Source organism: Zingiber officinale, chromosome 1B (assembly GCF_018446385.1).
Source record: "Zingiber officinale cultivar Zhangliang chromosome 1B, Zo_v1.1, whole genome shotgun sequence".
NCBI classification, from domain to species: Eukaryota; Viridiplantae; Streptophyta; class Magnoliopsida; order Zingiberales; family Zingiberaceae; genus Zingiber; species Zingiber officinale.
In genome coordinates this window covers 169,792,764-169,814,353 of record NC_055986.1, presented here as the reverse complement: position 1 = coordinate 169,814,353, position 21,590 = coordinate 169,792,764, and the positions used below count along the sequence as shown (strand labels likewise).

Sequence of the window (21,590 nt, the reverse complement as noted above, 5' to 3'; positions counted from 1 at the left end):
TTCATTCCCTAAATTTAGATAATTTAATAATACTTCTCTAAATTCAAAGAATAAAATTATTTTCTAAAATTTAGATAATTGAATAATACTTCTCTAAATTTAAGGAATGAAATTATTTTCTAAATATTAAAATATTATTTAATTTATTAGAGAAAAAAATAAAAGGAATGGATTGGATAATGGAAGTAGATATTATATATGGAGAGAGAGAGGAAATAATTAAAAAAAATGGAAGATATAGAAGAAAATAATAAAAAAATAAAGATAATAAAGATTTTAGGATAACTAGTGAAAAATGATTGTCTAGGGATGGATTGGTACACCTAGGTAGGGCTGCAAACGAATCGAGCCGGCTCGCGAGCTTTTCGAGCCGGCTCGAAAAATATTCGATTCGTATTCGAATTTATCGAATTCGAGCCGAACTCGAACATGTTCGAACTTTTTCTCGAGCCGAACTCGAACCCAAATTATATTGTTCGAGCCGCTCGCGAGCCGCTCACGAGCCTTAATATTTATTAATATAAGTTAAATATATATTAAATAAATAAATTTCGAGCCTTTCGAACCTATTTTCGAGTAATAATTCGAATAGTTCGCGAACATGTTCGAATATTTCGAGCCGAATTCGAACCCGAACCCTAATTCGAACCGAACTCGAACCAAACATTTTAAAATCTTCGAGCTTCGAATCGAGCTCGAACTCGAATATACCTATTTCGAGCCGAATTCGAACCTTAAATTTTTCAGCATATTCGGCTCGATTCGATTCGTTTACACCCCTACACCTAGGACACTAGAATATATTGAACCAAGCCATGAACTAAGAAAGGCAGAGAAAAACATATTGGCTAGTGATTGTGAGATCCCAATTCTTGACTGAAAGGGACACTAAAGGTCTATGGCCTTCCATCCCTTGGATAGATAGAAAGGGTGGGCAGAGCTTTTTGTTTTCATATTGTCAAGCAGTTGAACTATGAAAATAGATAGGGAGTGCTTGATCAAATTGATCAAGTCCTGTAGGAACAAGGTTCAAATCTCTCAGTCCGTTAGGATGTCTCGGCTGCATACATCACTGAACTTCCACTTGACACCTATTGTAATGATAAACGGCTCGTCTCACCATGACCTTATCTTGGATTCTCAATACTTCTGTTGCTCCATCCCCGCAGGGACAGAGAACTCGTCGCTGCCTTGGCGGTGCTACCGAGGACTCTGGGGAAGTTGGAATAAGAGAGGATGATTTATAACAAATTTTAGAGATATTATAGAGAATTGATATAGATATTCTTGGACTCAAAAATTATTAGCATTGCCCCGAGTATCATAGTATCTGAGCGCATATCAAAAACAAGATTCCAAGTTAATTGATTGTTCAAATTAAAGAAGGTCTTAATGGTGGTCTTGTAGACGACGAGCCAAATCTCAACAAGTTCTTCTTGCTTGTCGGAAAAGCGATCACAGATCAAAAAGTTCTTCGCAAGATCACAAACCAAATCCTGACAATATGTTTTACTTTGCTCCTTTACCCACCATCAAATCCCTCTCGTTTTCTCTATAGATCTCCTTGACTTGGACGCCCATAAATAAGATGATTGAGGAAGACGAAGGTGCAGGGGCACCCCTTTGTCTCCTTGACGTTTGCATCAATGAGGGAGATGAAGGGGAAGAGGAGCTCCTTCGTCTCCTCAACATCTAACAGGTACTTTTATGATTATAAAGAACACTTAATGTTATCTTCAATTTCAACTATCCTATTTCTATTTATACATGACATCTCTCTCAATCTCTTTATACTTTTTAAAAATGATTATAAATAATTATAGCTCTCAATTATAGATAACTCATTTATCTTCTATCTTAATAAATGTCTATGTTTAATATTGATAAAATTAAATTTTATATATTTTATCTTTACTCAACTAAATCTAAAATCTAAACTTCTAATATTTTCCGTCAAAATTCACGTTTAATATTTACTCATTCATATATTTCATCTATCAAAACAATATCATCTAAACAATCATGCACTATGGTACTTTATTTTTGGATGTATCCAATAATTTAGTCTATGATTACTATAAAAAAAAATAATGACTTAGAGTTGATCTTTAATATAATTCTATCTTTATGAAAAATAATTTGGTTAATTCGGTTGAAAACTTCACTCTTGTCATTATATGTCCTCGTATATATATTTAATTAGTTTAATATAAGTTATGTTAACATTTCTCTTTTTTAGAATTCTTTATATAATTTCCTCTGGAATTGCATCATAAACATTTTCTAAGTCGACAAATATTATGTATAAATCTTACTTCTAATACTTTTCAATTAATTATCTAAAAAAATGTATAGTTTTTATTATCAACCTTCCATGTATAAATTTAAATTAATTTTCAATCAATATACTCTCCTTCTTTAGTTTTTTTTTTTTTACTCATTTTCAAAATTTCACTATATGACCTATTAGTTTAATAACCTTATACAGGGACGGATCTAGGATTTTAAATTTGAGGAGCCGTATACCAAGTGACTAAAATAATTATTAAATGTATTATATAATAATTACCTCTCCAAACTTTCAAAATGTATAATGTATATTTAGTTGAAATGTGAAAAATAAAGGAGAAAAAAGACTTAAATTCAGTGCTACAAAGATTCGAACTCAAGAGGTGTGTTAAAATAAAAATAAAAATTACCATTGCACCAGCTATACATATGTTTTAAAATAGGCTAAAATAATATATATACTAATAAAATTTAAAAAAATTTAGGGGATTGTGGCCCCCTCATGTCCGAATGTAGATCCACCCCTGATCTTATATTTTACACAATTTTGTATATCTTTTTTGTTCTTATATAAGGAAATTAGAGTACATACCTCCATGGATTAGACTTTTTTTTTTCCCATTTTCAATATAGATTGAATAATTTGTAACTCATTTAATACTTTATTTCTCTAGTCACTTCTATACGTCTATCGAAATATCATTTGGTCTAACTAATTTTCTATTTTATATCCCATTTAAAATTTATTATATTTTTGAAGTTTGAATTTTATGATAAAATTTTGAATTTTATGATAAAATTTTAAATTTTATACTCAATTTAACTACTTAAAATTGCCTAAGTCTAGTTAATTACCTAAAGCTTTATTAAAAAGTTGACGAAAATATCTTTTCCATTGCTAAGTTATTTTCTCATCATTTAATAGTATTATATTATATTATATTCATTTTAATACATCTTATTTTAATAAAATTTATTATTTTCCTCTCTCTTATTTTATCTTACTATTTTATTAAGAATATGACCCTTACTCACTAATTTTGGTGAAGCCCAAAATAAAATTATGTTAATATCCTTTTTTTTTTTCTTTTCACATTAAAAATAATCTTAAGGCTTATTAGTAATTTTATCTGGTTATTTTTTGTATAAAAAATATGCATTGTCATGGTTTTCTTTAGTTCCACATCTTAGAATTGACAACATCATGAGCAGAGAAGTTTCTATTAATACCTTGGGTCGGTGACATTAGACAACATACTTTTCTCGGCCTTTTAGCTAAGATCAAGTGTAGTATCTGTGCAATGTGTGTACACAATGACTAGTGTATTATGTAAATATTCTTTTCTCCTTTTGTATCTAATTTTTGATATAAGTACTAAAAAATTTTATTTTTTTTACTATTGTTCATTTTCTTAAAAAAAAAATCTCGTTCTTACAAGTGTGTAATACCTTATATATAGGATGTTTAATTTTTTCTTTAGTTTCTTCTGTACTTTTTTATTCCACCGCTAAAATTTTACTTGATGGTGTGTCTCTTTGATATAAGAATATACTATTGACTATTATTTTCAATTTTAATATCATCTTATAATATGTAATATTAAAGTCGTCAAGTATTTCTCTAAATATCTATACTCTTAGATAATCTTTCCTTAAATATATTTTGAATTTTATCCTTTAATTTCTATCATTTAATTTTTGAAATCGTGCATATTTTATATTTATTGATATGATGCTTGAATCACATAGTCAACACAAGTAACAATTATATTAGATAGTTAAGCGGTGCATATGCAACACAGCTACAATTTCTTATTTTTACACTGTAGGTTAATTAAATTTACTAATTAATAGCAACTAGCTAGCTAGCTGATGATCATGCCGTTAATTCCTTCAGGAAATATTTGCTGAAGGAACAGAGACATCATCGACGACGTAGCTAAATTTCAACCATAAGTATTTCAGAACTACGGTAACACATCTGCCGCGGCATCATGGTCCAGGAGGCAACTAATACGTAGTTTGAAGCTCAAATTAGGTGCTACTAATGGAATTTGTTTTACATTTTCTTAGATGGTCAAATTTCAATAGTGTTGTCAAATGAATTAATCCGTGATGTGGCGGGTTAATCGGTTAAAAATCTATTATATGGGAGGGGCATGGCAAGGTTGCTCGCCATCCTAGTTGATGGAAAAATCTCCAACTCAAGACAACTTAAGACGGGTTGTGAGTTAAAGTAGATCAGTCCACTCACCAAAAAAAAATATTTATATATAGAAAAATTGAAAATTTTATATTTGCATGTGAATTCGGCGAGTTAAAGTTAAGTTTTTCACTTAGGTTTTAAGTTTTCAAAAAAAAATTTCTCAACCCACAGATCAATTTAAATCCATCATAGGTCAATCGGTGCGAGTCACGATGCTAGACGGTTTGACTCACTTGGATCAACCATAAAATGAATTAATAATATTTCAGCTCAACTTACTTAAATTGTTGGATAAGATAAGTCAATTTAACTAAGCCAACCAAATTTGACGGGTCTAGATTTCAATATAAAATAAATTAATAATAATCAAAATGGTTGGATTGTAAAGTTGTAAATAAAGTCTCACATTTAAAATATGGAAAAGATATATTTATTAACAATTATAAATTATAATCTCAAAACATTAACAACTGTCGATATGTCCGAGTGGTTAAGGAGACAGACTCGAAATCTGTTGGGCTTTGCCTGCGCAGGTTCGAATCCTGCTGTCGACGAACATTTTTCCTCTTTTATCCCTAATTTTTTTGCTTTAAAAAGTATCCTTCTTGTTTTGAAGATTTTGGATCGGATTTATACTTTCTGTAAACCCCCTTCCCTTTCTTCCTGTTCTGGTACTCATGGCGGAAGATGCCACTGATGGCGGCGTCAATAAGGCTACGCCACAAATTCCGCGCTACGATTTGGACCCCAAGTTGGACGCATGCCTGGACCTCTCTATCCGCCGTCTCCTTTACTCCTCCCTCGCTGGTGCCTCTGCTGCCGTCCTCTTCTTCAGTGAGCCTTGATATTTTTTAGAATTTATTTTTAGATGCTTCAGTCGATCACTCGATTGAATTTTTGGATGTTCCGGTGTCTTCAGATCTCTAACTTGGAATAGCTTTATAGTTTATATTGGCACTCGCTTACTCCAAAAATCTGTGAAATGCACCCATTTGATTAGAAATTAGGGTTTGAGCGGATTGAACTTCGACTTCATCAGTACCATTGCCTATATAGAATTAAATAATTAATTGTAAAAATAATTTATAAAAAATTTGCTTCGTGCTAATCTTGATGGCATCCAATTAACCTGTATGCTAGTAAATTCTTAGTTTTAGGGCTTATTGGTCCTGGTCAGCTGACTTGATATTTTTTGTTGAATGTCTCCGAAGAGATCTCTTCAAAGATAAGATTTAGTTTTCCAAAATGAAGATATTCTAAAATATTTTGAAAAATAGCTTTTTTGGTTGAAACATCCAGCACTTTTATGCTTCATAATCTTAGATATACTACATTGAAAAATGTTAGGTCAACTAGGAAACCAGATGCAGTGTGTATATTCATTTTGGTTATTTAATAATACTGATGTTTGTGTTTTTATCTATTTTTCCTTACTGCATAAGGGAGTCGAACTACAAGATGGGGAACTGTTGCTTTTGGTGCTGGTGCAGGAGTTGGATCAGCATACACTGAATGCTCTTACATTCTCAATGGTTATTTGCCAAAATGGCCAGCTAATAAGGTTTCCATCTATCTCTTCCTTCTCTAGTGATATTTTTAACTTTTATCCCTGTGTTTACCCACCTTTTCTGAAATCATATATCTCTGTTTGCCTGGTTTCCTTTTGTTGAATATATCTCTTAATAAGGATGTTGTTTTCTGATACATAGCTGAATAAAGTCAGCAAACGTTTTTTTTTTTTGGCTTTTGTTGTATATACACTCTTTGCTTTTACTTTGTTTGTTGGACTTAAATTTTACATCTTCGAATTTTTGACACTATCTTAGAATAGCTCTTAGAACCTAACAAAGCTCTCCATTATTTACATCTGGGCTTACTACTATTATTGACGCTGCTAGAAGTAATCTTGCAATGTCAAGTAAAATGTTTGCAAGGAGGTGGACTGTGCACATATGATTGGATTAGGAACTATGGTTTTACTTTCTTCTCCCTGTCCTTGATTTTAGAATATGTCATGTGCTAGATTCTCTGGAATTAAGGATACTTCAACTTCCAATAACAAATTACAAGATGCATCAATATCTCAATATAAGTAGAATGAAGTAGCAAATTATCATCAATCAGTTTAGTTTCATCCGCTCTTATTTTTTTGTTGATTGTTCCTTCAATCAGCCTCAGAAAGACTTGGCCTTGATCATTCTCCATTTTATGTGATCCTTCAATTTTTCCATGAACTCATCCATACACAATCAGTCACTGAGTTAAAAAATATAATAATAATAATAATAAAACTGTATCAGTAGTATTCTAATGGAAACACTTGTATGTGCACTAAGTGAACATAATTAGTCAGCAGCTTCTCTGCTTGTGGATTGTGGAAGTAGCTGGGCAAGGAGCTAATGCAGAACACACTAGTAGGTTTCGTAAATTATCATACTGTATGGTCGAACACAATGGGAACTGAATTTGTTGACTATGGGCTTTACAGATTATTTGTTATTTGACCTGAGACAACATCCTGTTTTTCCCTCTAGGATTAAGGGTTTGAGGGAGGGCTGATAAATTTGTTCACTATTTTCATCCATTAAACTTTTTGTTTAACAGTGTTGAACCCAACATAAAGTGAAGTGTGAATTGATTATAGGCTGTCAACAACAGGTAATGATGGTGAGATTTGCTCAATTATGGCAGACTCACTGTTGATTCCACCTGATTTTGGACAAGTCAATCTTAAGATGAATCTGTGATCCAGACCATCTCATCAATTGTAACATCTGTCAAATGTTGCATATGGGAAATAGTAGCTAGAGATAGCAAGAAAATATCTGTCAAGTTGATGCACATATGAAAGTGTAGTCGTACATTCATTTGATCTAGTCAGTAACAAAGTTATGTACATTTGAATATGGCTGTTTAAGTCAAATTTGTGATTATGTGCATTTCTTATTTTAGTCGCACTTAATTTATTTCATTATATGTTAACTCTGAGACATTGAGTTTTAACTCTAGGCTATGCTATGTCTATGTTCAGGATCGAGGCTTTGACTTTAGAGATGATAAGTATCCATTTAATTTACCTTTTTGAGTATGGATTCTTTTAGTTTGTCTGTGGTGGTAAGTTATGATCTTCTTTTTATTACCTGAATCTCACATCGTGGATTATCTTCTTTGAGAATTGCCGTTATGTAGATAAGAGCATGATTATTTTTTTTTTTGATGTAGACATCTAATATTACGATCGGGGTCAGTCAAAGAACTTCAAATAAGATTTGATTGCTAAACTAGAATGAAGAAACTTTTCTCTTGATATCCTTGATACAATGCTAGTCCATTTGGTTTGGTTCTCCCATAATGTGCAATGACTGTGCTTTATTTGGATTTGCTGTTCAAATTCTCTGATACTTGTTTTCCTGACAGGTTGAAAAGTAAAGATCGAGCCAGTGAGCGAGGATCTCTCTGTTCAAGGAATTTTTCAACATAAATTGTTTTTCTAGCTTTATTATCATGTCCGTCGCACCTGTGCTTGACGGATGCTTCGACATAAATTGGCTTGTACTGTTGCATTTTGCAGATTAAAGCTTCCTGCTGCTTTTGTGGCAGCGTTGCTTTGGTACCTGGAGAAAATGCGATAAGCCTCGTTTGAATTATCTAATCTGCATATTGACGCTTTACAAGCACATTCCTCAGCGAGCCTATCATGAAATATCGAAATGTTTTGAGGTGCATTCATCATTTGGGGAAGATAATTCTCCCTAAGAATACGACATTAATTCAATCTTTGGAATTTCTTGATCTAACAGGCCAAAAAAGAAAAAAGTCAAACCATCCCACTGTGCTGCTCGAGATTTTAAGTATATTTTTTTATTCATATACACACGGATATTCTCTTTTTTTTGTTCCTCAAAAATCAAAATAATAAAATCTGTCGACTAAAGTTAGCATAGTTCTGCAAAGTCTTTCTCTTGACTAATTTATTTTCATGTTTGGAATCTGTATTACACACACATAGAGGCATTCGTAAGTACTGAATGCGTCTATTTATTTCGGTACATATTATATTAATTCTGGGAATAAGATAACGCGAATAGCAACTATTAATATAAGTTTAATACGTTTATTATCTATTAATTATGGTACGATAAATAATGATTAAAACTTGATGTAGGCGTCGAGCTGTCCGGTGAGCGTTTCCGGCGTCAAGACGATTTCCTTGCTGAGAAGGTACCCTCGAGCCCCTCGGAAGCGTCCCGTCCCACCGACGATCGCCCGCTCCGACACCGTCTCCAGCAACGGCTGCGATATGAATATGCCTTGGATGTCCAGCGAGCTGCCGTTGTACTTGCCGCCGGTGAACACCATGCTGAACACCGTGAACCCGGAGGCGCCGGACCTGTCCGAGCCGATGCCGAGGCCTTGTGAGTGGCCGATGATGGGCGCCCTCAGGTCGGTCGTCTCCCGGAGGGCGTTGTCGTAGGCGACGATGTTCCCGAAGCCGGTGGCTAAGCCGGAGTTGTCGGCGTTGACCGACAGAACCACGGTGGCGTTGGGAGTGCCCAAGATTCTCTCGTGCTGGAAGAAGCGCAGGTGGAGGTAGTTCTCCGCAGATGCGGCTGCAGCTAACACAAGCAAAAAGTAGCAGAAGAAGAAGAACGTAGACGATGCCATTGCAATTGGCAGACGTACGCTAATTAAGGATTAACGGCTGAGGATTAAGGGATCGCAATACAATTAATTAACTATAGCTAGTGTGGTGCAATTAAATTGTGTTAAGGTGATGGGTTTATATAGGACGTGAGAAGCTGCATGCATGTGCCATATATGCATGACGTCAATTGATTAGCACGTGATTAAAACTTAAAAGGCAAGAGTGGGTCGCATAGGAAATTATCTGCTCCATTATAATTAATCCGCAAAGACCAAGATCCGGTCACACTGTTTTAACTTGCAAGCATCGTTTCTTTGTAGTCTATTTCCTTTTTTCTTGGGTATAACTATAACAAATATATACATACATATACATACTAAAATTAAATATATAGCCGAAGAAAACGCCATTTTGTGTTGTGTATTATTATAATAGTATACTTTATATATGGCACTGAAAAGTATATGCTTGACTTAGATTTTATAATATGGTTGTTGAAGTATTCTTAGGATGAAGTCAATCTTTGAATCTTGACCATCCCTATCAATTAAGGATAAAGATCGTATCCTTCCACCTTTCAAAGTAAAATTCGAGAAACAACCATCGAGAAAAAAGTTTAAGCAAAAGATTATAGGAGTTAAGGAACTTAGTTTCGATAGCATTTACATAGTTTTATATATATCCAAATTGATGCGGTGGAGATAATATAATCACTATAATGCGGCATGCTCAAATCAAAATTGAGTTAGAAGTCAAAGTCAAGATAAGTTTAGGTTCGGTCAAGATAAGCTCAAGTAAAGTCAAGCCAAACTCGGGTCTAGTTAAACTGAATTCTGATCAAGTTGACCCTTACTAGAAGATCTCATGTCAAATCCATCCGAGTCAGGGGCGTAGCTACATAGGGCCAAGGGGGTGCGGCCGCCCCCCCTAAAATTTAGAGAAAAAATTAATACAGTGAAATTATTTAAAAGTAATTTAATTATAAATTCTAAAAATATCAAGATTTTTTTTACAAATTGTTCAATTAAAACAAATAAGAGAACCCAAACCTTTTTTTTTCTTCTCTCAGCGAATTTTTTTCTTTCTCTCGATATTTTTTTCTCTCCCATTGCCTGTACTTTTTCCCCTCTCCCTTCCCGTATTTTCTTCTTCCTTCTAATCCCTTTTCTTTTTTTTCACTCCCGTGGTCGTCTTCCTCTTATAATCCCCTTCTTATTCTTTCCCTTTCCCTAATCCTAATTTTACCCTCAAAATCCTCCGCCGCACATTGATATCGTTGTCGACCATGTTGTTATCGCCGAACGCCGCTATCACTAGCATTGATATTGTTTGCTGCCAGCGTTGTCATCGTGGCTTCGCCGATACTCAACAGCAAACGCTTTTTGATTAAGGTAAAGTTTTCTTGCTTTATTTCTTTCGATTACGAATTTAAGTGTTGGAAAAACATATAATGTTAATTTTTCATATATTTATATTTTTGTTTGCTAGTCAAGCATTGTTTGATTTGTTATATGAAGATGATTAATTTCATTGGCGAGCCTTCAAAAATTTGATCAATTAAATCATATCATTTATTGCAACTCATCATATAATTCACTACAAGAAAACTCACAATTAGCGATGAAATTTAATTTCCGTCGCTAATTAGAAATCGAAATAAATTATGGTCACTAATTTAGCAACAAACTAAGTTTCCATCATTAATTAATTTTCTAATTAAGATTTTTATTCTCAATTTTTCTTCCCAGCGCCCTAAAATCTTCCTCTCTGATCGACCACCTCTCCAATCTCTAGCACGTTCCTCTCCTCTCCTCTTCGATCTCTAGCACTAGTATGCATCGTCCCATCGGTATGCTCGATCTTCTCCCCTTCCCTCTCCTCTCTTAGCGATAGCTTGGCAGCGGCGTCACAAGGAGAGATCTCGCTTTGGCCGCGACCTCGCTGTAAGGTTTTGCCTGGGCTACGGCCTTGCAGCGAGGTGGCGAGATCAGGCATGACCTCAACAGCGTGCCATGGTTAGCTTGAATTTGCCCCCCCCCCCCCCCAATTGTAAATTCTGGCTACGCCACTGATCTGAGTCACATCTAAGTTTGATCCCCTTGAATTAGGAACATTGATTCGACTCAGCGGTTATTGAAGCGCTAATGACCAACGAGTGTGTCTCTTGGTCACGAAGGAAAAAGTATGTCCTTTGGAAATCAAGGTCATCATTTCATTCTCTATTTAAAGGTAATTCGTTACAACATCAAGGCAATTCTAATATTCTCTACTACTCCCCTTACTTTTCGCCTTTCGTTTTTCTCCATTTTTTCTCGAAGGTTTGACTTGAATGTCAGAGTGGCTGAACCTAGCTCAAACTCGGTTGTCCTCCTTATTAGAACCCTTGGTGGACAGGGGAGAGGGGAGATAAATAGTCCCTGCACAAATTAAACAAACAAACCTTTTGTAGACTTATAACTTAGAATAAAATACTTGCATAGACAAAATAAGAAATAAACTGAAAAAATAGAGACACAGAGAATTTTACTTGATTACAACTGCAGAGGCTGTTAATCCAAGGAATAAAATTGCGCTAATTTCTCCTTCAGGTGGAGAAACTTCTTTACAGCAATGAAGCACAAAAAAACGAAGCTAAAACAGACAAAAAAGTGTGTACAAGTATTGCCTGAATAATTTTTTTTGTTTTTAGCTTCTGAGAGCAGGGTTGATTATATAGCCATGCTCGGGGCGCTTGGAAGGATTCCAGGTGCTTAGAGAGGGATAAACCCATATCCCCGACGCGCCGGTCAAAAGCCACGTCGATCTTGATAAAACTTTGGTTCCGAGCGCCCGGAGTCCGGGCGCCCCAAAGGGTGAAAGTCAACATTTTGTTGACTTTCACTCCGGACCTCTAGCTTCGGCTCCATTTACTTTGGTCCGGGTCTTCCGCTCCGGCTCCGCTCGCTTGAGTGATTTCGACCATCCGGAATATGGTTCATCGGAACCCAACTTCCGGCCTTCTCGAGCAAGTTTCTACTCCGACTTCTCGTCCCTCGAAAATGTCGCGTGCCTCTTTCTCGCCCGCCCACGTACTCTTCCGCAGCACCTCGTCCCTCAGATGCACCGAGCCCGTCGGCTCTCTCCCGTGCCGTCCTTCTCGCTAACTGCGTCTGTTGCTCGACGCCCTGTGCACCTAAGTTCCTGTACACTTAGATACAAGGTTAAACACAACAGGACTTAACTTAACTTATTTGATTACATCAAAATTATCTTAAGGTACCAACACTCCTAACATATTCTTTGAGTCTTTCCAGATAAGTTTATCCAAAAAAAGAAGTCTTTCCAAAAAGAAAGTCTTTACAAAAAGGAAGTCTTTATAGAGAAGTCTTTCCAGAAGGGAAGTCTTTCTAGAGAAGTCTTTCCCAACAAGTCTTCCAACAAAGGCTGATCTCTCAAGGTGTCTTCCTAACAACAATATTTTGTTAATATAATATAATTATATATTAAATAAATAAATTTTAAGTCTTTTGAGTACTTATTTTTGAACAATAGTTTGAATAACTCACGAACATGTTTGAATCTTTCTAGCTGAACCCGAACTCGAGCTTTGATTCGAGCGAAATCTAAATAAAAAATTTTAAACTTTTTGAGCTTCAAATCGAGCTTGAACTCGAATATAACTAATTCGAGTCAAATTCAAGCCTTATATTTTTCTTCATATTCGACTCGATTCGATTCGTTTACACCCTTATATTTATAGCATTCTGGTTATAAGTGACCGTTGATGATGTGGCATTGGAGGCACCTCAAATGTCTTCCAGGATGCCTCCATATGGATAGAATTTTATCCAATTTTCAATGACTACGCAACGACTATGTGCCATTGAAGGTGTCTTCAGTTGGTCTAAGGCGACTTAGTTACTTCATATAAGTTGTTAAAGAAGGTAATTTAAAAATATATTAGATAGCATATCAAATATATGGAAAGCTATGTATGTTTATATACTTAAACTATTACCTTATATATGGTTTGACCTTTTCACGATTCAAGTGGATATATGTTCTGAGAGTATGATATTCTTGTTCATTAATTGTCTAGAAATAGTTGCACTCATTTCCTTACTAGGAAACTTAAAAATAGAAAGCAGCTCTGAATCAACTAGTTGACTATTATCAAAATTTCGAGGACATTTACGATTTCTAGTTTTCACATTATCAGTAGAATAATAATAGGAGAAGGAAGTTGCTTCTTCAACCAAATATGCATTATATATTGATCCCTCAATTATTGTATTGTTATAAATATTGGTCTTTAATTTCCTCAAAAACCTTTCAAATGGATACATTCATTTGTATTGCACATGACCACCTAGTTGTGCCTCATAAGGTAAATGAACAGCTACATCCATCTATATTGTAGAAGTTATCAGCAGGGAGTAACTCTGACATCAATTGACATATGTCATCGTAATATCGTTCAAAGAAATGATGTTCTACCTTCATGTTCAATAATTTTGCAGTAGTTGATAGTTGAGAATGGTCAGAAGAAATGTGTTCCTATAATTCTCTTTCACTAGTCTTTAATATATCATACATTTTCTGAACTTCAGGCATATGTGTTTCCTCTATATTCGATTAATCATATGCATTCATTACGTCGTAAACCATTAATTACATTGCATTCACGAGTCTTGATGATTCCTCTTTAGCAATAGGGCAAGATGACTAATAGAAGGCCCAATTTTGGTCAAATACATATGGCTCTCCATGACAATACTAGTTGTAATAATTTAGAACAAACTCATACATGCATATATGTATTTTCACTATATCCTTGTTATGGGAAGCTATATTTCTACATTACGCCGATTATATCGATACTTTAACTCGGCACCATTTAAGCATTCTAGATGAGACTTAGCAAAGTTTACAAACTCTTCAACCCCAGTAAAAAATTTCTTGACTATAAATGCATTGTCTAACCTATTGCACATCCAAACATTATTCATATACATTATATTCTAATGATAATAAAATTTTCAACATGGTTAACCATGTCAAACTAAGCATGCTTATATTTAAATCATTTAGGTCTCATGAAACTATATAAACATGTTTTTCTAAAGTAAATATCGAAAACCTTAGTATCTTGTAAGAGGTTCACCTATGATTGGTTTAAAAGAATGAGCTCTTTTGTAAGTCTCATAAAACTAATTGCAATTGAATATGAATAATTGTATCTCTAACTAGTCTAATTATCAAACTTAACAATTAGCATGTATGATAATGGAAAATTATAATTGGGCAATCAAAATAATTGAGAACTTAGCACAGCAATATTGATCTAAAAATCCAAACATACATAGAACATACACAAAATATCAAAAATACATTGATCTTACTAGCCTCTAGACAGATTGAGGAACTAGGCCTACTAGCCTCGCGAGCACAACGCAAGGCCACGAGCATGCCAATTGCCTCAGGAGAATAACATTATGACAAAGAGGAGTAGATAGACGACGCTTGAAGGAGTGCTCGCAGACGATGGAGAGCTTGGGCATAGTGGATTCTGGAGAGGAGAAGGAGCTTGGGCACATTGAGTACTCGTGGACATCGAAGAGCACCAATGACTCGGGAACGCCGGAGAGAGAGCTGAGGAGGCCAGAGACGAGGTTGAGCCTACTGAACATGAAGCTGAGGTCGTTGGACTCCACCACCGAGGACATTCGAAGGAACACTGGAGAGGATGCGCCGGAGAGGACAGACCGGAGTGGAAGTTCGTCGAAGATGTCACGGATGGTCCTCAGACAAGATCGCCGGAGGATGAGAGAGAGAGGGGAGATCGATCACGTGAATGTGAGATCAGACCGGAAACTCTATATTTTCCTGATTTTAGCGACGAAATATTTACTCTATCGCTATTATCGATGGCTAATATTTAATCCGTTGCTATTAGCGATAGAATTAAATATTATGGCATCAATGGTCGACTATTTTTTAAATTTTATTGTATAATTAGAGATGGAGAATAAGTTATCTGTCACTAATAGTGACGAAGTAAATAACCTGTCGCTAAAACAGTCACTATAAATTTATTACTAATATATGATTTTCTTGTAGTACATATAGAAAAGATAGAAGATATTTTATCTAATAGGATTTAGGTTAAAATTGATAATATCACACTATTATAAAAATTTATGAATTATTTGATCATAACATTATTATCTATGGATATTTTGATCCTAACATTAATATTGATTGACTTTGAATATTTCTTTTTAATTGATCAATGGATTCAAGAAAAAAAAACAGATAAATAATTTTCTGTATTATATTAAAAAAAAAAAATCTTCTCCGTGGTCAGTGTCATTCAAATAAGAAAGGGTTTGACTTTCTTACTTAGATAATGAAACATGAAGCCTGAATAACGATTTGTTAGAACTTAAGCAAACATTTCAACCCTAATTAACTAATCAATTTATGCAATCTTAACTACTACATTTGACTTTTGATTTACTCGATTAATTACCTCCCCGTGGCCGTAATCCGCACTTTAAATACAGCTAATTAAATAAATGACGTGGTTAATTTGACATTAAATTACGTTTCCGGTCTCTGCATGCATCAGTGAGACTGGATACAGTGCATGCCTTTACGTAATTGATCATTATAATTAATAACTCCATATATTGCCAACTAGTTAATTATGAATTACAATCATTAGAATTTTAAATGAACATTTTTTTTATCTGTGCCACATGTCATATCAAACATATAAAAATTTACTATTTTTTCATTATTAAAAAATCTCCCAATAATATTTTTTTCCTATCTATCAAATCACACGTCTCCAAGAACAAATAATAATTTACAAATTTTACGACCGTTCTTCAAATAAAAATCTCAAACCCACGCCGATTCAAAATTTTTCGTTTTACATACTTCTTCCAAGCGTCCGTTAAATACATTAATTATTTCCACCCATCGTCCATCGATACGGTACACGTATACTTGTATTCGTGATGATGAAATATAGAATGCCGAAGCATGTGCGTATTGTCTTATATTACTATAATTATATACTTTATCGCACTGAAAAGTATATTCTTGACTTAAATTTTATAAAATGGGTGTTGAAATATTCTTAGAATAAAATCAATCTTTGAATTGATTGACCATACTTTACTATTGATCATGTCCTCATGGACATAGTTTCGTGGTTAAGTCCTTCAATAACAAATCAGATATTTAAAATTCAAGACTCAGTAACTAACGGTTCATTGTGAAGATTTTCTCTCAGTGGGTAGCAAATTTGAAATACTAATTGTCAAGACACAAAATTGTTTATTTCACTAGTATGATCTTTATTTCTCTTCAAAGACGCAAAATTATCGTTTCAAAGATCTTGCTATCAGTTTCAATTATATACATTATTACCCCCAATAACTAATTGTAAGCATAAAACATTCATTTTTAGTGTCTTTAATTTTATGGGGAGACTATATATCACATGCTAAAGATTATTTTGTTTCTATGTTGAATAAGATAGACATGGCTTATATTTAACCCTCAGAATTGTGAAGAATATAATATAATTAAGACTTTCTCAAAGCACAAGAAAATTAAACCAGTCAAACTCGAAAAACTTTGAGGATAAGAAATTATGTTTTTCATTTTTTAATTAATTATTATTATGAAGAATATATGCTTATTTTCTTGGAATTGCGTAATGTATAAGAAATACAAGTGACACACAAAGAAAAAGGCTGATCAGCAGTTTAACATTCAACCATGCAGATTAAAATGACTTTTGAAAAATTATGTATTGGAAAAACTAGCAAGATCCAAGAAAATATAGAATTCTTTTGGAGCTTTAATATGGATTGACTTTGAACATTTCTTTTTAATTTAATTGATCAACAATAAAATAAGGTGTAAACAAGGTATTATAAATAATTTGCTGCGTTATATTAAAATAAAAATCTTCTCCATCATCAGTTCCATTCAAACAAGAAAAAGGTTTGACTTTATTAATTAGATAATGAATTAACAAGAAGCCTGAGTCATGATTTTTTAACTTAAGCAAACATTTCAGTCCTAATTTACTAATCAATACATACACAATATTCTTAACTACTGCATTTGACTTTTGATTTACTCGATTAATTACTTCCGCACTTTAAATACAGACCAACTAGAATACACTTTTTAAGATCATTATTAAAAGTATTCAAGTAAAATTATATCTTTTCGTGTTTATAATTAATTGTAATTTAAAATTGTATGTATTGCAATTCATTTTCTAGTTGGCCAAATTCTGGCCAGCAAGATTTACTGAATTAGTAATATGGATGATAATATACAGTCAAAAAAGATAGTGTTAAATGACTAGATTCCAGTGGGTTAAAATGGATTTTTTTATAATTTTTATGTTCATTATATATAATTTTTAGGGTAATATCATATTTTATGAGTTAATTACATCCTTTCTCACATATTTTCATACTTAATTTTTTAAAAATAATACCTAATTAATCTTTATTACTAATATTAAATTAATTTTTAACTAGTTTAATTAATTTTTATCTAGGTAAATTCATTTATTGGATGGTAACCATCCAGATTGAACGACCATTAATAACTCCATTAAATACATTAATTATTGTCTCCCATACATACTGTACACGTACGCTTGTATTCGTAATGATGATGTTGTGCTCTTTATACTTCATGTAATTTGTCCTCTTAATTTGAAAGTCTCCATGTGTATGAAGGTAATGATAGTTGTCGAGCAAAGTTCTAAATAGGGTTTAAAAAAATTTTATAAAAAAAAGGATGATTAAACTAATTCTTCCTTAATTATTTTTTTCTAAATTAAAGCAACAAAACCTAATTAATGAGGGTGTAAATCTTGCTAAAAAAAGAGTGGAGAATCATTTAATCGAAAGCTTCAAAATCAATTAATAAAATGTAATCGATCAAGTTTCGGAAAAAATAATTAATTAAATTATTATTATTATTATTATTTGAAGAATATATATTTCTTAAGACAAAATATATGAATTGCATTGCATGTATAGTATCGAATAATAGATGATTGAATAATATTGTAGAACATCGATGGCATATATATAACCATCAATTTATTGAGGTACATCACACAGCATATGATTATATTATATTAGATTATATATATATAATTATCTATTAATCGCCATAGTAAAAGTAGATTAAATGATTAATTAAAACTTAATGAAGGCGTCGAGCTGTCCGGTGAGTGTTTCCGGCGTCAAGACGATTTCCTGGCTGAGAAGGTACCCTCGAGCCCCTCGGAACCGTCCCGTGCCGCCGACGATCGCCCGCTCCGACACCGTCTCCAGCAACGGCTGCGATATGAATATGCCTTGGATGTCCAGCGAGCTGCCGTTGTACCTGCCGCCGGTGAACACCATGCTGAACGCCGTGAACCCGGTGGCGCCGGACCTGTCCGAGCCGATACCAAGGCCTTGTGAGTGGCCGATGATGGGCGCCCTCAGGTCGGTCGTCTCCCGGAGAGCGTTGTCGTAGGCGACGATGTTCCCGAAGCCGGTGGCCAGGCCGGAGTTGTCGGCGTTCACCGACAGCACCACCGTGGCGTTGGCGACGCCCAGGATTCTCTCGTGCTGGAAGAAGCGCAGGTGGAGGTAGTTCTCCGGAGATGCAGCTGCAGCTAACACAAGCAAAAAGTAGGAGAAGAAGGAGAAGAAGAACGTGGACGATGCCATTGCAATCGGCAGAGAAGCTAATTAAGATTTAATGGGGAGGATTAAGGGATCGCAATACAATTAATTAAGTGTAGCTAGTGTTGTGTATGTATTAATTTGATTGGTGCAATTAAATTGTGTTGTGGTGAGGGGTTTATATAGAAGGTGAAGGTGAGGAGCTGCGCCTGCATGTGCCATGCATCACCTCAATTAATTAATTAATTAATTAGCACGTAATTAGCCAAGAGCGGGTCGCGTAGGTCATTAGTTGCTCCATCAGCAAAAAGACCAAGAGCCGTTGTAACTTTGTAATTAACATAATACTCAAAATGAGGTTGCGTATTATTGTAATTATTTGATCCGAAGAAAAAGTCGTATTGCGTTGTGTATTATTTTAATCGCGTATATATACTTTGTATGATTATTATTTTAGCACTGAAAAGTATACGCTTGACTTACATTTTATAATTAAAATGGCTGTCAATATGACGATATCCATATGCTTTGAAAGTTTCTAAGTTTAAGGGATGGGATAAAAAAACAAAGAGAAGGTTTATATTGTTAAAAAAGATTAGGAACTTTGTTTTTTTTGAAAAAAAACAAGTGTATTTATCAAAAGATACGCTGCTGCATGAAAGTATATTAGTTCATGCATGTTTAATTATCGTGGGACTGATAAAAGTGGACATGAACCATACGTAATGGTGCATCATGCGAGATTGGGATGGTCAACCAACGAGTGAGGGACTGACTTTGACCATAAGCGAGTCCTCGCGACCATGTAAAATTAACGGTATATATTGTACAATTAACTAGCTAGAGAATCCAGATAACTACATATCGAACTGTTAAAATGATAATTAATTAATGGTTTCAAAGGCAAAGAACAAGAAAAAGTCAGCGCACAAAAGAATCTTGATCTCTTTAAATATTCTTTCTCGTCTTCCATTCAAACATGAATTTGGTAGGGTTGATTTATTATTATTATTATTTAACAAGAGATCGACATCCAGCAATGTTTTAACAATCAAGCAAACATTGATTATTAAAATAATAATAATAAAAAGAATTAGCAGACGTAATCTTTTTAACCACTAATTCCTATATAATTATATATATTAGGACATCCATAATACATATATTAATAGGGTGTTCTAACGTCTCTTAGTATTAAACAATATTATAAAGGGGTATTATAATACCCCTTCACTTGAATGCGTTCAAGTAATTATTTTTTTATTTTTTAAATTTTATTTATTAAAAACATATAAATTTTAAAATTAAAAATTAAATATGAATTTAGTGGTCTACAAACATCTATTTTATTTAATAAATATATTTAAAAAATTTAATATTTTTTTTGAAAAATAGTAAAATTATTTTTAAAAAAAAAGATTATTATAAATAATAATAATAATAATAATTTTAATACTTTAAAACATATATATTGAATATGATATAATTTTACGATAATTTAGTAAACTGTGAGGCACGTAAATAATGAATGTTAATATTAAAAGAAATATGAATAAAAGAGATATGTTGTTATAATGTCCCATGCTCACATGCTCTTACCGTTAAATATAATTAATTTCTCATAATAATAGATTCAATAGATTTTAAATATAAATTATTAATATATATTGTATTAGTTGAAAGTGCATAGAAATAAGTTTTGAATGACAACAGCATCGTTGCTCCAATCCTCCACAAATCGATGAGAAAACTGTAAAAAAAAAAATCGTTGCTGCGAAATGATCGTGATTCTTGATAGGAATAATAGTCGTCAATCGATTCAAGGATTGACTTTATCAAAAGAATAAATTTCGTTAAAGACCATTTTATATTATCTAAGTTAAGATTAAGTACATACTTTTCAGTGCCAAAATAATAATCAGATAAAGAATTCGGTTATAATAATACACAAAACAATACGACATTTTCTTCGAAAATCATAGCGCGGAATCGAAGGGGACGGCAGCGGAGGCATCGACGAGGGAGGAGTACGGAGACAAAAAAAAACTTTTTTTTACGTCGACAGCAGGATTCGAACCTGCGCAGGCAGAGCCCAACAGATTTCGAGTCTGTCTCCTTAACCACTCGGACATATCGACAACTGAATTTTAACTCGGATTGTCTGTTTTAATTGATGATATTTTTTTGAAATCTGGGTTTTATTCCATTCTATGCAAATCTAATTTTTAAAAACATTACGAATTTTTATATAATTTTAATTACGACAACAAAGAGTATTTTTATATCTAAAAAATTATGTCTATTCTATCCTATTCAACTACAAATATGGAGACAAGAGTGGCATATCGGGTGAAAAAACATTAATAGAGTGGGATATCTGGTGAAAAATAAAATAATATTTATTTACTTTTTTTTATTGAACCTTAAATGTATCATCTCGTTGTGATTGTCATTTCTTATATTTTTATTACTATTACTTTTCGCACTATAAATATTATGTATTCTATTTTATTGTATGTTGTAATTGATCCCTCCCCAAATCATGTATGTATTTTAAAATCATGATATTTTTTTCATAGTTCATATACAGTTGTTGCGTTTAAGAATTTAAAAACTCTTTTCTTTTTCAATGTTTAGATCAAAGTAGTGCAGCGAAGAACAATTTCGATTACTTGGATTCAGAGACTACGTTAACTCTTACTCCAAGGCTCGCGATCTTTAACCACATTGTTGGACAATCCACTAAACC

At 33.5% G+C, this 21,590-nt stretch overlaps 3 protein-coding genes, 2 non-coding genes and 1 pseudogene across 5 annotated transcripts; 3 read left to right on the top strand and 3 right to left on the bottom strand.

The window, feature by feature from the left end:
- The first annotated feature begins 3,543 nt into the window (after positions 1–3,543).
- LOC121995242 lies at positions 3,544–3,641 on the top strand (annotated as a pseudogene).
- A 1,311-nt stretch (positions 3,642–4,952) lies between these two features.
- Positions 4,953–8,147, top strand: LOC121991766. Its single transcript, XM_042545792.1, has 4 exons — positions 4,953–5,028; positions 5,112–5,329; positions 5,938–6,056; positions 7,913–8,147. Exons 2-4 carry the CDS (start codon positions 5,173–5,175, stop codon positions 7,922–7,924), a joined length of 288 nt encoding a protein of 95 aa, XP_042401726.1. The 5' UTR covers positions 4,953–5,028; positions 5,112–5,172; the 3' UTR covers positions 7,925–8,147.
- TRNAS-CGA lies at positions 4,968–5,049 on the top strand. Its single transcript has one exon. It is a non-coding gene; the product is annotated as a tRNA-Ser (tRNA).
- Positions 8,148–8,644: 497 nt separating the features above from the next.
- On the bottom strand, positions 8,645–9,160 carry LOC122045066 (dirigent protein 22-like). The gene has a single exon (XM_042605125.1). It carries the CDS (start codon positions 9,158–9,160, stop codon positions 8,645–8,647), a length of 516 nt encoding a protein of 171 aa, XP_042461059.1.
- A 9,204-nt stretch (positions 9,161–18,364) lies between these two features.
- On the bottom strand, positions 18,365–18,886 carry LOC122045057 (dirigent protein 22-like). The gene has a single exon (XM_042605114.1). The coding sequence runs from the start codon at positions 18,884–18,886 to the stop codon at positions 18,365–18,367; it is 522 nt and encodes a 173-aa protein (XP_042461048.1).
- A 2,011-nt stretch (positions 18,887–20,897) lies between these two features.
- TRNAS-CGA lies at positions 20,898–20,979 on the bottom strand. The gene has a single exon. It is a non-coding gene; the product is annotated as a tRNA-Ser (tRNA).
- Positions 20,980–21,590: the final 611 nt, after the last annotated feature.

Excerpts from the sequence above, each read along its gene's own strand:
- LOC121991766 (XM_042545792.1), top strand. The coding sequence starts at position 5,173 with ATGGCGGAAGATGCCACTGATGGCGGCGTCAATAAGGCTACGCCACAA. Across the intron at positions 5,330-5,937 it reads TGCTGCCGTCCTCTTCTTCA|GGAGTCGAACTACAAGATGG; the intron begins GTGAGCCTTGAT and ends TTACTGCATAAG.
- LOC122045057 (XM_042605114.1), bottom strand. The coding sequence starts at position 18,886 with ATGGCATCGTCCACGTTCTTCTTCTCCTTCTTCTCCTACTTTTTGCTT.
- LOC122045066 (XM_042605125.1), bottom strand. The coding sequence starts at position 9,160 with ATGGCATCGTCTACGTTCTTCTTCTTCTGCTACTTTTTGCTTGTGTTA.